The sequence below is a fragment of the Vidua macroura genome, chromosome 3, assembly GCF_024509145.1.
Source record: "Vidua macroura isolate BioBank_ID:100142 chromosome 3, ASM2450914v1, whole genome shotgun sequence".
In the NCBI taxonomy this organism is placed as follows: domain Eukaryota; kingdom Metazoa; phylum Chordata; class Aves; order Passeriformes; family Viduidae; genus Vidua; species Vidua macroura.
Window position 1 is genome coordinate 105,720,410 of NC_071573.1, and position 17,149 is coordinate 105,737,558.

The following is a 17,149-nucleotide window of genomic DNA, read 5'->3' on the forward strand; positions in this document are numbered from 1 at the left end:
GCAGGAGCAGAGTGTAGCAGTGTCCCCACTGTGGGAGTGTGTCCTCTGTGAAAACACAATGAGGAAAGGAGTTGGGGAGTACCTGTTCTATGGGTGGGGTGTTGCTGATGGTCGGGAACCTGTGAATTTGTGTGGGAGGGGGAGAGTTTTTGTGTCTTTCCTACATTTGAATTAATGGCTAGTAAAAGAGTGAAATGTTCCACCAGGCTGGTGTGTGTGACACAATTTTGTCATAAGCTGGTTTATGTCTTTCAAGGTAAAACCAGCTGCATTCAGTCCTTCTAAGCTCTTTGTTCCTAGTACAGCATGTTGCGAGGTACATAGAGGTGCAAAGATATCTCTGAAAATCACTTATGTCCTACCAGCCAGTGATCTGGGCCTTCAGAAAATGACAAAAATTTGGAATTCATGCTGGTGTAACCCACTGACCAAGGAGCCCACCCTACATCTTAAAGGATGTTTTGCATCTTTGCACCTCAAGACACAAATGGCCCTATGTCTGCTTTTTGTTTTACTGGCTGCAGTACTCAAACAACCCCTGAATTTTCTATGTTGGAGAGGAGCCTGATACAGGTGGTGGTGGGAAGGAGCACTGGCAGGGTGATGGATGCACCATGTTTGACTCTTGCTCAGTTGATGGACTAGGGTAGGAAGCTTGGGCAGCAGAGCATTTGCACAGAACTGGTATTGAAAAATCTTAAACCAAAGCCTGATCCATTCCCATCCATTCCATGGATGGAACCAGAACTCCACACATTTTCGATGTTTTTTCAGCAGGTTTTGCTCTCCATTTTTCTGTCATCATCACTTAATAGTTCAGTCATACATTTTGTGAGCTCATTTTTCTGCTTTGATACTTGTGCTCATGCTTTGGGTTTTCAGGACGGGGAGCGTGGAGACTTGCTGTGGTGTTTGGTGGGGCAGGAGGGTGAGGAAGAGAAGGCTGAGGCTCAGCAGCAGGAGGACTTGGTGCAGTCTGTGCCTTCAGGCAGGGGACAGAGAGGGGACAGGCCTGGCAGGGTTGAAGGTGGTGGGAGGAGGGGATCTTCAAACAATGGGTCACACACTCAAGTGCCTTTCTGATGGAAGGTGGGAGTATTTGGGTCTTCCCTCCCCTTCTCTTTGCCACATGTCAACCTGTGCTGGTGCCACCCTGGCCTCCATCATCAGAGGAATGAGACCCAGAGGCTGGGCCAAGCCTGGCCTCCCTGGGAGCTGTGGCATTGGCCTTGGTCCCAGTTTTTTGGGAGATGGTAGTTAATGTTCCCTGTGGTGTTTCATTCATTTCCTCCTGCCTTGGTGAAGAGAAGGGAGGAGAACAGTAGGGAATAAACAGGAGGCAAAGTTTAGGGATGCTTTGCTCCCAAGCTGGTCATCCCAGGGAGCTGTGTGCCTGGAACTGCTGAGCACCAAGGGGCTCCCAGGAGCTCAGCCAGCAGCAGCAGTGTGAAACAGCATCCACAGATCAGGAAAAGGGATGGTCACACAGGGAGGGGCCAGGCTTTGTTCCTTGAAGTGCCAGAGTTAAATTGCTATGCAGGAAGCGATCAGCTGGGATGGGGTGTTTTGTAGGAGCAGCTCATCTTCTCCTTGCCCAGGGAGGGGGGGGATCATCCTGCTTACATTCATCCCACCGGCTGTGAGTGATTAACTTTTTAAAGAAAGGTCTGAGTTCCTGAAGGTCCAGAGCTCCCACACTTCAGCTGAAGCCACGTTTGTGCAGTGCTTTTGCAAATGGAGCTCTCACAGCCTGAGGAGGAATCAGGGGCTGTGCCCATCAGGAATCACCAGCTCTGTCTTGCTCTGCAGCTCCCACTGGAAAAGCTGGTGGAAGATGCTGCTCAAAGGAAATGGACACTCGTCTGTGCAGCACAGACCTGCTCTGCTCCTGGTGCTCCCTGTCTCAGATGAAGCAGGGAGCAATGTTGATCCAATTTGCCCAGTCCCTTTGTATCCCATCACTGTGTGCTTGTTTCTGGAGTCAAGCCAACACTTTCTGGAGTTCCTCTGACAAAATGAGCCTCTCTGCTGGTCAGTCATGGTTTTATTTATATGTTCTTTTCTTTGATTAGAAAGGAAAGTATCAAAAAATGAGAAAGTTTCCAATAGCTGTATTTCTAGTAGTTATGATTCTTGAAGCAATACTCGTATCCCTGTGTGTGCCTCTGAACTCTCTGAACTATCCATGTATTTGTGCAGCTTTTTCAGGTCTGGGTGTGTGAAATATCTTTAAAGAAGATAGCTCTGTACGTGATGGTGTAAATGCATTGTTTGTATGTATCTAAAGTTTAAATAGATTGTACATATGGGATTGTAAATGAACTGTAAACAGCAATCTATATTTTCTTGAATATATTATATAGCAGTATATATTTGTTAAATAAATATTCTTGTATACTCTTCAATAACCTTTTTAATATTTTGTACAGATAAGTTTATTAAATATTTTATTGATAAATAGACTTCTTCAAGATATTATTTTGATGACTTGAGCTTGTGTCCTAAAACCAGATGTCAAGAGCAGCCTTTGTAAACCACCTTTATTCCCTGGGCTACCTAAGGTGTTAAACCAAAAATGAAATACCCATTCATTTTAAACTGCCTTCCAGGGAAGCCACAGGTATTTTCCAATAAATAAAGTCACAGAACAAGTGATTGTTTGTGATGGATTTATCATCAAAATGTACATCCTTATTCTTCCCTGTGTTTCTGAATAGTGTTCACCTGCCGTGGTGAGAAGTTATCCAGCTCCAGCCAGCCAAACAGGATTCCCTCCATTGACTCCATCAGCCTGGACATGAGACCTCCTTGTGGACTTCAGTGCTTAAAGGGGGGCTTATAAAAAAGTGGGAGAGCAACTTTTTACACAGGCAAATAGTGATAGGACAAGGGGGAATGGTTTTAAACTAAAAGAGGACAGATCTAGATTGGATATTAGGAGGAAATTCTTTCCTGTCAGGGTGGTGAGGCACTGGAACAGGTTGCCCAGAGAAGCTGTGGATGCCCCATCCCTGGAAGTGTTCAAGGACAGACTGGACTGAGAGTGAGGTGCTTTAGCAGGTGTCCTGCAATGGACATCACCCAAGTGCCTTGGAGACAGAGAGTGAAGGTAATAAGGAATATGACTCTCTCCTACATCCCTAAGCACATGTGAACATTCAGATGTAGAGTAAGGCACATTTGGAGGCATGGAAAAGGTCCTCAAGGCATCAGGTATGTGTTTCAGACATAACAAAGCAAACTCAGCTTTCAAGACCCAAAAGAAATGTGGAGAACTCAACTGGAGTGAGGCATGGTCATTTCTGTTCCCAGTGCACACTGAGCGACTGACCAAGCAGGCCCCACCTTTTGGTCAGTGTTCTGCATCCCCGCACGCCCATTTTATGGTGACACTGGCTAAAGTGATCCTTTGGTAAAGGTTCTCTGGGGAGGGAGGCAGGATGGCATTTTGCCCCTTGCCCCCTGGCCCACTCTGAGCAGTTTTACAGGAATGTGCTGTCATTAACAAGCTATTTTCAACAGAGCAGTGAAGGGTGAGAGCAAGTAGCTGTTCACAGGCATTGCACCACGTCTTCACTGAAAGCAGTGGGAGTGATGGGGTTTGTGTTCAATGGTTTTTACTCCACAGCAACGCAGACTACTCAAGTGATTGACAACATAAACTAGGCAGTTTGTAGCTGAAGAAAAATCAAATGCACAGCAAGGACAGAGGAGATGTCCAAGGTCAAACATGAACACAACAGAAGAAAATGCATAGCATTGGTAAAACAGTACATCATCTGACTTGGGGCTGAACCACTCTGGATACTTAAAATCCCATGGGTTTATTTTGTGGGTGAAAATACAAGTTCTTTCCTGTAATCACCAATGAGTTGCCGTACCCCTTGCAAAAAGAAAGCATGTTAGGACATCAAAACATTTATGTTCTGAAAATGGCATTTCTGTGTCCTACAAGTTAGATCGGAATAGCGGAATACTTTCCAAATTTTAAGGGTATAAGTTAGGGAAGAGGAGTAGATGAGTCTTGGCATTCAGAAAGCCAGTTTTTCCTAATTCTCAATTATCTCATCCCATGGATTGCTCTCAGTGTATGAAGCACAGTATTTCCGAGTCTTGGGGGCTTTGTTGAAGATGTTGACAAAGGGGGAGAGCAGGAGGCCCCCCCTCATTTCCTCCTTCAGTGTGAATTGCTTCAAACAGGATGGAGAAAATCTCTGAGTGTCTGACTGGCAAACCCTGCAGTCAGGTACAGTCACTCAGATGTTTTAAAAAACACCCTGTATTTTATTAGCTGCTGCAGACTACTTTCTGCAACACAAATATTCTCCTGCAAGCACATTCCTGCAATAGGCAAAACCCAGGCCATTGACTATCAGCTCAAGCACTCTGAAACAGAGTTTTAAATTAAATCCCTCCCTGCCTGTCCCATCTGAGCATGAATGTTAGCCTGTTCCATAACTTCTGCGTGATGCTACTGAGAGCAGCGTTCGCTCCTGGCAGCTGCTTGTGCTGTTACTGCTGGATCTGCTGCTCGTGCTCAACCCCCATCAGCTGTTCCAGAAATATATGCTGTTTTAATAGTTCCTGGTCACTCACAAATGCTCTCTGGATCCTTATTTTGTAAATGTGCCAGAAAAGAGAACATTTGCCTGCAAGTGAAGAGCCTCAGAAACTTATTATAGTTGGGAGTCTGAGCATGACCTGTGACAGAGTAAAGCAAACCTCTTGGGTCTAATGAGTCTATCCAAACCCAGTAATAGTTTGAGTGACTTTAAAATGATAACATTGAACATCTTGTTTAAAGTCTTTGTTGGCAATTAGCTAGACCAAAGAAAGGGATGGGGGGTGGATGCATATATAAACCCATTTTCTGTAAAATAAATACATAAATGACCTCAGCTGCAGAGAAGAGATTATCTGCTGCAGCTCATGTATGCAATCTGTCTCTGTGAGTCAAGAATCTGGTGTTTAACTTGGAGTCCAGCTCCAAATTCTTCCCCATAAACCCTGGGCAAGCACTCATCCAGCTTCCTGAAGGGACAAGCCTCACTGATCCACACACTCTATAGCTCATTCAGAGCAGCAAACATGGAGCTGGAGGCAGCAAGGGGAAACTGATTGATTATTTTGGAGAGGCTCTGGATAAAAATGCTTAAGCGAGTCAGGTGCCTACCACCCACGGATTTTCTGTGCACTTGGCAGATGTCTGCACTGCATGTGAAATTTGGGGTCTGGAAAGTATTCTTGTAGATTTTGTATGCATGAAGTAATAAAGGAGCTGAACTGGGACTAAACAAGTTACCAAAACAAAGAATCAAGTTACATTTTACCATAAATTTATTTTTGTTATTGGAGTTGTGTACTTTTATTAAAAGGTATCGATTTAGCAAAACACTTGCACATGAATCAAAGTCACTGCACTAGCAGGGTTACTCGTGTGGTGAGAATCAAGCACAGATGTGAATGACAGTGAGTAGGTGCTACAGCTTACAGTCAATATATTTGTGATACGTTTTCCAAGAATTCTTAAATAGTCTAAAATAGGCAGAACCACACTGTGTTTTCATGGTAAATTGGCACATTTGGACCACGAGCACTTTTGACGCTTTTTGCCTGGGGTGACAATGAACACCACGGACTTCCGAGGAGCTGGATTCTCACTGTGTGGGATCTGCTCCTCTCAGGAAATACAGCTGTGGAAACTAGGCCCGTGTGTTTTAGCAATGAATAGAGTAGCAACTTTTCAGATCTTAGCCTTACAGTAACAGCTTCTAGGAGAAAGGTAGCAATTGAATCAATATGGTTTTAATAATACTAGAGAAAATTCTTTTAAGAAAATTGTAAGGCATTCTTCTGCAGTAGATCTGGTCGTCACTGACCAGACCTAATTTCAGTTTAGGTCTTAATGCAGTTAGGGTTTAGTATAATGGATTAATTTTTGTATAAAAGGCATACACAAGTCAAGTACCAGTATTGCTAAATTAACTCCTCATACAAAGTATACGCATAATGCACTGTAAACAACTGCTTCTCTTAGGTGCTTCAGTTTCCAGGCTGTAGTAGTTGCTTGTCATCTTTGGTTAATGCAAGATTCTGTCTGGTCTCAGGAGATCCACTACAACAGCTGAACTCCCACAAACTGAGTCTTTGTCCGTTCCCTGACTCCACATACTTCGAAGAACAAATGTTTTGTTCAAGCAGATCAATGTGCAAACCAAAACAACCAAGGGAACTGTGGTTTTTATGCTGCTGACATACAAACAGGTGCACATGTACATATAGGTGTACATTAATGCATCTCCACGTATGTGCACGTCCTCCCCGGCTCTGCCCCAGGGAGCACCTCAGCCAACAGATGCAGGGAGCATCTGACACAAGGCCATCCAACTGGGATGATGCCAACATCTGCGGCTATCACACACATACAACTATGGATTTCTACAGTGAGCACAAGGATTGGTTTGATTGTGACTGAATATGGACCTGTAGAAAGACAGAAAGTCCCGTGTCTCTCCAATAAGCAGAATCAGTTGCTTGGGCACAGTCTCCTCACTTTGAACAGGTCGGGTTCTTCCCCACGCTGCTGAAACTGTGTTCCCAACATTCCTGCCCCACTCATCAGTATCTTTTCATTACGTGGCAGTGTAATTGGAAAATCCACTGGCTAGTCTCAAAAGCTAAACCAGTTTCTGATACAGAGAAGGTCACTTAAATCCAGTGTCAGTCTGCAGGTTTGAAAACTAGTCCAAAATATCCAGGAACTGAACTCTGTTACAAGTTGCTCTAAATATTAGTGAAAGGTTCAAGGGGGGTTTAGAGAGCAGTGGAAGGTGTGTGTATAATTGTGTAAGGAAACAAAGCAATTAATTGATCTTTCTGCATCACAGAGAACATTCTCCAATACCATTCTCACATGTATCAAAACTGGTAATTAATCAAGTAAGTTAGATACTCAGTGCATCATCTAAATTCATCTTTTTGCAAGGGCAGGACCTCCCCTGACTACTCTGTAATGTTTAGCTTATTTATAAATGTCTTTATGAACTCCACAGGGAGACTATTTCACAGGTTCATGGCTATAAAGCTTGTCTTGATTACACTTGGCTCTGTTCCCCTTACTTGCAATATTTTAATTTCTAGCTATTCCCTGCAACTTCTTTTGTTATCACAACTGGTAGGAAGCTTTTTTATTTTTTTCTTTTTTTTTTTTTTTTCCATCTGTAAAGGAAAGGGTTCACCAAATGTGAAGAACAGGGAACTTGTCAGCACCATGCAAGGGTCTGGTTCTCAAAAGTAATGTTCATGCCATGTTATGGGTGCAGCCATGGCACAGTAACAGATGTTTTCTGATGGTGAATGTACCTAATTTGTGGCTTGGCAGAAAATTTCATACTTCAGTCCTTAGAGCAAAAAACTGAAATTTAGACATGCATCAAAAGTGGTTCAATTCTTTAAAGTTGCTGAGCAAGCACTGTTCTCATGGACTTCATCAGGAGAGCTAGGCCACCTAGAAGTTGTTATACATGGATTCTGCAATCCATTTTAACTTTTAAATACTGACATTTTTGACCAGTGTACTTTCCCTTCTCTACAGTCAATTGAAAAATGAAACACTTGGCCATGTTCCAGGCAAGAGATCCTTATGTATTCCCTTGCTGAGCAGCCACAGATACCTTACAGCATTTTTAATACCCCATGGAGTCCTGGCAGTGCCCCAAACCCATGGTGAGACTTGGAGAAACTGCACACCTGATCTACACATCTTCCCTGAACTCATCCCAAACTCAGCTTGACCACCGGCCCCCTCTGACCCAGAGGAGACAACGTCAGGGCTGCCCAGGGCCTTGGGCTGCTCTGGCTGCCATGCACCTGGCTTACACAGAGTGGTGAGACATGAGGAGAGGGCCAGGCCTTTCACAGCATAGCAGGACCCATTGCCAGGACCCACCCACATCCTGACACTTCTCCAGCAGAGACTGGGGTGGTAGTAGCTCAGGTACAGTTGTATCAGCATTGTCTAGAGCGCCAGCAGGCAATAAATATGCCACCCTTTGCCAAGTCTTCCAGAGTCCTGAAGACTTGGGATGAAACTACATAAGCACTGAGACAATAAAACTGTACTTTGGACCAGCCAGTCTCTCTTTAACTTTCTCTAAGACATCTCAATAGAAAACAAGCTATAATCTATAGTAAACATAAAAAAAATAAGACAGACTCTCTCACAAAAAAAAATATTACACGTTCACAAAATAATTACATCATTTTCTTGTTGATCACTGAATTAGTGTTTATAATTTGGTCAGATCATCCTGTAGCCAGTCTGTGATCATGGCAGCCATCTCCTTGCTGGCATCAAGCACGAAGGCGTGGCGGAGCCCCTTCTCACAGAGCCGAATGTCCCCGTCTGGAAAATCCATTTTGATCTCATCGTAGTAGTGCTGTGGACACCAGCTGTCTCCAGTTCCATAGTAAAAAATCAGCTAGAAAGAAAAGCATATCAAATAATCAGTGTGCACAGTTACTGATGGAGCAACCAATACAATTGTTTGGAAATAAGTAGTACATCAAATCCTGAGATACACTGTGAGGAATAGCAGATTGGTACTTCTTGGTTGTTTCCAGGTCTGCAGGTCTCCAATTAAATGCCCTGCAACTCGGTTTCCTCACCTGCAAAACTGTGGAACACAATACAGGTTTAACTCTGAAAACAGAAATCTGCTGATGAAAGTCTGGCTGACTTAGTAAATTTCTTATTATGGCTCAAAACATCAAGTTGTCCATGGAGTCCACCCCCAAGCAGCCCAGCCTCTGTGTTTTCCATAGCTGTTAGCAGTTTCCTGTGTTAGCTTTCCAGCTATTTTAAAAAAGCATGACCAGGCACATCACCTATATTAGGTTGCTCAAATCCCCATCCAACCTGACCTTAAATATTTTCAGGGCTGGGGCATCTCCATGATCTCTCTGGGCAACCTGTGCCAGTGTCTCACCACCCTTGTTGTGAAAACACTTCCTCCTGATAGCTAGTCTGAACTGATCCTCTTTCAGTTTAAAACTACTGCCCCTTGTCCTACTGCAACAGGCCTTGCTAAAAATTTTGTCCCATTTTTCTTACAGGCCCCCTTTAGGTACTGGATGGTGCTCTAAGGTCTCCTGGAACCTTCCCTTCTCCAGGCTGAACTGTCCCAACTCTCTATCTTATCCTTGTGAAGTGCTGCCTGTGTGGAGTGCAGGCACCTCCCAGAGACCAACAAACAATTTTCTTCTGGGTTGTAACTTGGAACTAAAATTCTATAAAAGTCCATTTTGTTTTGATCTTGCCCAAATAACCTTGGCCAATGACATACATGAAGCAGGTGCCACCTGCCCTAGAGCCCACCTGAACACAAAAGTTGTAAATTCCAGGAAAATACCATCTTCAGGGAAGAGTCTTTTCTCTCTGTTAGAAACAGTGAATGTATGTTTCCCCAAGTCATCGTTTCTCCTCATTTTCATCTCGACTTTGCATGCTATAGCTGTGCTTTTCAATTTCTGTAAAGTATATCAGGGGAAAGTAGTTTTCTGGGAGAGAGTAAAAACCTATGGATTTCAGACTGTACAAGAACAAGATTAATGGGGAGCACTCTTCATACTAAAATGTTTGAATGCAGGTACCAGAAGGATGCTGATTGCTCAACACATCACACACAGCTTGGCCCAATTCCATTATTCACATTTGTTTCATATTTCATTTCTGTACTTCAGTGAATAATTGAGCAATGCTAACATAAATTAGGGGACAAGAAGTTTTCCTTTCATCACAAATATCTTCAATTCCATCATTTTTGTAGCCATGTGGAATATAAATAAATAGACCCACTGGGGTAGAGGTAGGCTAAGAGCCCAGACTGCATTTCACAAACTATTACAAGGTTTTGTCTAACTCACTTTTCTCTTGCTGAAGTTTGCCCAAATCTTGTACATTACTGACTATTGGCTATATCCAAAATATAGTATCTCAGTTGCACAGACACCAACCCCAGTTATACTTCTATTTATGTTCAAAACATAGAACATAAACCATCCCATGTTAACAAACATTATTGGTTTCCTTTGTCACTCACTACTTGCTGAAAACAAGGTGTGTAGCTCTAGCAGAAAATTTCTTTTGCTCTTGCCTTCAATTCATCAATCACAAGATATCACACTACCAGAAGTTCTCCAGAAAACCCAATGTAAAATGTCCAGATGCATTCAGGCCTTTTGGAAGCAAAACATCTGACCAAATTATGTTTAACCCTGGGCTCTATTACCAACAGATACAGAAATAAAGATTATGAAACTGAGGGGAAAAAAACAATGGAGAAGCTCCAATTTAATGGAGTAGTCGTTGAAATGGTTAGATTTTTTGAAGGGCAAGTCACAGAGACTCATCACATGATTATTTAGAAAAAGATGAAAAGCCAATTACACTTACAAAGGTGGATAAAATACTTGGCTTATTCTGCATGGTCTGTGAAATGGGCTGTTCTCCAGGTAGGGTTGTAAACTTGAGAACTCGCAGATTTGAAAATGCCTAAATAGAAGATTTATGTGCATTCTTAGCTTGCCCCTGGTATATCTGCATTACAGTTTAATCTTTCACTGCATGATCCAAAGGATCCTTGATTCACTCAATCCACTGACAAGTTGACATTCAGCTGATGAGCTGCTATTTGATAGTATTTTTCATTTCAAATTCTGTGTGCGGTCTGAGGATTTATTTACTACATATTTCATGGTTTACAGACAAGATTTATTTTCTTTATGCTCTACATTCCTCTGGCATGCACTACTACAGGATTCACATGCTCACATTTATTAATTTAGTTTTGCAACACCTTAGTGGCAATTTTTATCTTCATTTCGCAGGTGGGGAGCACAGAAATTAATGTCAAACTACATTTATTAATATGAAAACATGTAGTGTAGAGTGAAACACCTTGAGCTGGTTTTCCAGTGTGTGCAGCATTACACACTATTGACTGTACTCAAAGGATAGCACTACTGGACTGCTTATGCAGGTGTTCTGAAACACTGTTTATCTGTCTGTAATACACATTTCAAGGTTTTAAATGAGATATTCAGAAAAATGAGAACAAACAGTGACTATCTATGAAAAATATTGATGATTTCACCAAGAGCCTATTCTCTTCTACGTTTAGGTGCCTTTACAATCAACTTACTCACTTTCATTTCAATAGGCATTTTACCCCTTCTGCCACAGATGAGGTTGTATATCCTGCTGTCTCCTCCATTACACAGCTCTTTTGGTTAATGAAAGAAGAAAAAGAAAAAGGTATGTTTTAATGAAAGATCAGCGCTGAATACTTACACAAAAAGTGTCAGAATTGAGGTCAGTGCTCCCCAACCGTGAAATGTTTGGTAATGCAACTGGTTTTAGCAGAACCTGTGTATACAGTCTGCTGGGCTTCGAGGAGGTAAACCAAACCTCAGGTATTTCACATGTGGCACCTACAAGTACTGCCAACATTGTCAACACCTCTAGATTTGCTGCTTTAGGCCTCTGTTCCTTAAGGTCATGGTGTAATTGAAAGAAGCAGCACTGTCAGCTTCTGGCCAGAGGAGCATGGGACACCTTCCTGCTGGTGTCACATTGGAGGCGTCCAGCACAGAAATTAATGATTTAGTTTGAAAATCTATGGTGTGTTTTTGGAGCAAATGTCCACTTTGTCCATATTTACCATACTTTGGTTACCATACTTTGGACCACATGGAGTCCTTCCAACTGAAACTACAGCAAAGATGCTCTTCAGGATCACACTTAAAAAACTCCAGTCACCAATGGACATTTAGTCAACTGTTGGCCAAAATAATAACCCTCTCAGGTACCTCCATTGGGAACACCAGGTCCTCACCACTTACTCTCCATCTCTAAAAATTCCCTTCTGTTGTTCTGCTTCTGTTCTTAAGGCAAACATAGTAAATGGCATCTGCTGAGAACAGGAACAATAAGATTTCAGAAATTTAGGTTCCATTCCAAGCAGAAAAGGGCAGAACTTTTACCAGCTACTGGTCTTGCTGTCCAGTCATTTGCTCACTCTTTACAGGTATGACTTCTTGAGACCCTTTCTGGTCTCAAGACTGCCCTACACCCCCTTCGGTTCTTTATTTCAGTTTTATTCTCCATATCTCATTATTTCTAATTCCTACTACTTCTGCTTCTTGTTCTAGTCCCCCCTTCTTGCCCTGCAAAGTCCAAATTTTAGTCTCCTGGGTCCTCCATCTCCTTTTGAGTCCCAACTCCAACCCCAGTTGTTTTTTCTAGAGCCTTTGCTCCCAGAGCTGTTCCCCAAGCATCTCTCAGAGTAGCAGTTGTTCCTGTCAGCAGGATTGGGTTCAGTTCAGCATAAAGACATCTATATACAGGTCACTGTACTGTGGTGTTTACCAGGCATCTCAATTTCCATCACACATTCATGAAAGATGGCCTTGCTTGGGTAGTTCCAAGCCACCACCTCATATGGCACCAGAAGCCTTCCTTTGGCCAAACAAATAAAGCCTTTGGCTCTTCCTGCCTCCTCCTCCTCCTCTCTGTTACTGCCCCCTCACTAGTTACCTCTACTGGCTCAGAGCATGTCTCCTCTACACAGGAATGAGAAGCTTCCCTCTCCAAGCTAGGAATTGCTACCATGAGAAAACAGTGCATTTTCCCCGAGCTTTATTTGTAGACATTGTAGAATCCTTTGGATTGAAATAAAACCAGTCAAGGTAGGACAGACACTTGTGTCATACATGCAACTAAGTAAGGTTTGGGTCTGTTATAATCAACTAAGAACAGTTTTTAAACAGATGGTTTGGGGAACTTGATTTGATGCTGCACTTATTTTGCCTGCTTATTTCATGTGCAGGTGTTGGTGTGTGCACTCTGTCCATGTGCCCATGCCTGCACATCCAAAACTTTAACAGAAGTGTTTTATAATTGCAGAATTGTTTTCAAAATGCTTCCTTATTACTGGATTGTGAGAAAGACTAAGACTGCAATCAAGTTTTCAGTGATCTAGATGTTGGTACAGGACCTAGGAATCCTGACAGCTACTTGACTGCCATTTATGAGACAGAGGATCTCCTTTTGAATGACAAAATGTATCTGCTCTTTGCCTGTGTCACACACAGACATGAAATATACAGACTTTAAAATGCCACCCTCTTTCCTAATACATTTAAACAACATAGTTTTAGATATATTTAAATAAAAGTTTTCAGAATCCATCTTCCCATCTTAATTTTAACATCAGGAGCTTTGCTATTGCAGCAGGCAGGCAGGAATAATTAACAAACCATGTGTAACCAGAGGCACATGGGATCTCCATTAATGTAGGGAACACTGGCATGCACTGCATGGCCTGCATGGATCTATAAAGTGCGTATTTTCCTGTGGATGGTGGATGGCTGTAAAGACATCCTGAGTCAGCACAAACACTGCAACAGCAATGGAAAGCTGCTGCCAATCTAAGCATTCAGAAATGATGAGTCAGGCCCCCAAAATAATTAGACTAGCTTAAAAATAAACAGATTTCCAAAACAATAAATAGGAAGTTCTTTCTGTTTTTGCTGTGGGCTTAAACTTTCCAATATTTGCATTTTTCAACTTTTCTGCCATGAGGGTGAGAGGATTATCTTTTATTCTTTTGCAATATTGAATGGTGAGACTTCCAGGTATTCCTGACTCAGAAGAGAAATGGCAGCTACCACTGGACATGACAAAGACTTTATGATTCCTCATGCAATATCCTGCTTGCTATGAGTGACTAAAACATGTCCTCCATCAGGATCTGCTGTTGAAGGCACAATGAAGGGGAGGTGGACTGTCTTTGCCAGCCATTTCAATGCTGCATTTGAAATAGTTATGCAATTTCTAAACTCCAAATAGCTTTAAAATAACAGCAGTATTCTTAGATGATGATCTACCATTAAATGGCTCAGAAGTATTTTCAACCTTAGCTTCTGTAAAATAAAACACAAGTCCGAATAGGGTTCTGTCAGCCTCATACCCTGTAATATGGTATGTGTACTCTGACACTGCACAATGATGGCAGCTGCTAAGTAAACATCAGAAGAATCTGAGATTTGTATCAACAGGATGTTTACATTTTAAAGAGTTTCTAAGAAAATAATAAAGATTTCCTGCAGTTGACTCCATTGGCACTCGTTATAGTATGTATGACAGTTCACAGAAGTACAAATTACAGAAAGATTTATTTTCTGCCTCTTCTGTAATTGTCATAGACCAGCACTGAAAAATAAATCAAAAAAGTTAAATATATTAATTGAATTTGTTATATCTCTCTGGATGTTGGTACATGTTATAACAACTTTAGAATCTTATGACATGAGCAGGCTCCACTCCAGCTGATGGCCAGGAGTGAAGGACTGATCTCTGTGGATATAAAGGAGTGGCACACATGCAATAGCAGGACTGCACCAGTGTCCTTGTTGAAATCCTTGTCTCTGATACATTCACATTTTATCAATATTACTCCCACACGCATCCCAGAATTAATTTTAGTTTCAACCAAAGTTTATAGAAAATGACTTAGCTTCTCTGGAATTATGAAAGTGTCTCCACCTTATCCTGCCAAAAGAATAGGATAAATGACATGGGAACAGATTGGTTTGGGACATAATTTTTAAAAATTTGCTTCAGCTGTACTTTGGCTTCTGGGAATTCAAAGAGCTGGCATTGCCTTAGGAAGCCCTAAATGCTTTGGGATATGGTTCTCTGAGATACCATCTCTTTCCCTCATGATCCTGCCATGGCTGAGATCAGCCAGTTTGATGGTCCTGGGGAACTTGCTTCTCAGCTTGTTTTACCAGAACTGGGTTTTCTCAGCTTTCCAAAGGCAGTGTGAAACCAAATGTTTTCAGTTGGACTGTTTTGAGAAAAGGCAGTTGACAATCTGGGGTCTGCGATTCTCTTTATAAATATTGACCTGTAGGACTTGCAGCAAAGGTGTAATGGGTAGTTCAAATGTTTGTGGTGAGTTTATTTAACATAATGGTGGCCAGTGTTGTTAAACCAGCATTAAAAAAAACAAAACCAGCTTCCCTGGTCTGGAAAGGAGGTGAAGAAACATTTTACTATTAGAAAAATTAGGATGCAATCCCTTAGATAGGGCCTGATGTAGTGGCTACTTTGCATGTGATTCCAGGTGTGTGAGTGCTCTCCCCAGTGTCAAGTATTCAAGTATTCTCACACAGTTTTCATGCCTTTATCAATGTTGAGACTTGGTAAATCAACAAAGGCAAAAGGGCTTCTCTAACTCTGCTGCAGTTTATTATCAACACTACTGGCTGCTCTGCACAAAGACCCATGAGATCAAGAGAGACCACTTTTATTGCCACTTTCTCACAGATAATGATGGTCAAACTCAATGCAAAGTAATACTGTGCTTTCAAAAAGAATGCACAGGATTTATCAACCAATCAGGGTGATTAACTTATTTATATTATCTATCTTACTTTTAAAGACTTAAAAGCATTTTGAGGGTATATATTTAGATGTGTCAGGAACATGAATATTTCAGAAGTCAAGTCTGTATAAATAAAAACAAACAGACTTGAAAACACTATTTAAGCAATACTACTGCTGGGACAGATTCTTCCAACTGTATTTACTGCAAACAGATTTTCCCTCTGAGTATCAACCTGACACTGTCTACATTCAGTGGGACTTTATATAAGGTAAATCAGTCAAATCTCTCTTGCAACAGCAGGATCAGCATCTGGCTGTAAAAGGCAATGCTCCCCAGTGGTATGCACAGTAGAAGCTAAGAAATAAAGGGGTAGTAAGGGGTTGGTGGTAACTTTTAAATGTTCTTCAGAAGGCTGGGGAAATACTGCTGTCTTTGCTCACTGTGTGTAGCATACACCTTATACTCACCCCAAAAATTTTGGAAATTCTTATAATCACTTCTTTACTAGAATACCACACAGCACAAATGATGGTAACAGGCGCTCAGTTACAGAGTAAATGAGACATCACAGGTAAGCATACTGTGGTACACTGACTTTTTAAAATGCTCAGTGGGATCCTTTTCACCAAGAAGAGAGACTGCTGATTCCTGATTAGGCATTCTGGGCACCTCAAAGAAAATTTTGTTCTTGTGGTTAAATGACACCAAAATCCCCAAGCAGATGTGCAACCTCCCTGGCTTCAACTCTGCACCTCCAGGGAGTGCAAGCCAACAAGGATGTGAGACCAGCCAAAAAAAGAGGTGTCCTTGGCTAGAGAGAACACTTTACACCTATTCAGAAAGAGTTTTTGGAAGGTTTTTCACAAATGTAGGCAAGCACCTCACTCAGGCTGTGGGCAGGAGAAGTATTTGTAACATTCTTTTAAGCGTGTATCTTCAGATCATACTCCTGTCACTGTGAATAACTACTAACCCCCATGGATGTCTACAGAGACTCAAACAAAAAGACTAGGCAACATCAAAACAGTTGCCTCAGGGGTCAAAATAGTGCTTGATTGATTAGTTTTAAAACAATTCTCTAGCAGGACAATCTTGCAAAAGAAAAGTGTAGCACTTCTCTGTGGAGAGGAAATACTTCATTCTTCAGCCTTTATTCTAAATCTCTGCATGTCATGGTTTAGTTGATACTTTTGGAGAACACATTATCTATGGTATCATTAGTGTGATATAAATTTGCACTGCTTTAAATTCTAGATATACCATTGCAATAAGCACAAAGTAGTAAACACAGACTTCATTAATTCAATTATTTCTAAATTGTATTTCTTCCCCACTTAACCATCCATAAGGTCCATAAGCCACCTACAATATAAACTTCCACAGTTTGAGTGAAAATAGATTAATAGGTCAATAAATTTCCAGTTTATAACTTTCTTCTCAGACAACAGGTTGGGTTTTTTTCATCTTTGTATCTCTAATTCAGATGTTTCCTGTCTTTTTCCTTATTCAATCAATGCAACTGCTACACCAGACCATTGGCAAAAAACTCAAGGAACATATAAATGTTTTTGGTTTAACATGCCAGCCAAAAGAATCCTGATTTGCAGTTGGGAGGAGATGGTTTATGATTTTAAAAAATTATGAACCACTAAAAAAGTTCACAGATTCAGGAATTCCTGAAGCCTGTGGAAGCTCTT

The 17,149-nt window shown here is 41.6% G+C and overlaps 1 protein-coding gene across 6 annotated transcripts in view; it reads right to left on the reverse strand.

The window, feature by feature from the left end:
• Nucleotides 1-5,314: 5,314 nt before the first annotated feature.
• LDAH (lipid droplet associated hydrolase) overlaps nucleotides 5,315-17,149 on the reverse strand; it is a 114,398-nt gene continuing 102,563 nt past the window's right edge. For 5 of the 6 annotated variants that reach the window (XM_053974093.1, XM_053974096.1, XM_053974094.1 and 2 more), the window contains one exon: nucleotides 5,315-8,480. In XM_053974093.1, coding sequence (XP_053830068.1) covers nucleotides 8,289-8,480 — 192 coding nt within the window. In that variant the 3' untranslated portion in view covers nucleotides 5,315-8,288. Of the gene's footprint in view, nucleotides 8,481-11,205; nucleotides 11,283-17,149 lie in introns of all 6 variants that reach the window. The other variant, XM_053974098.1, reaches the window with a different exon arrangement.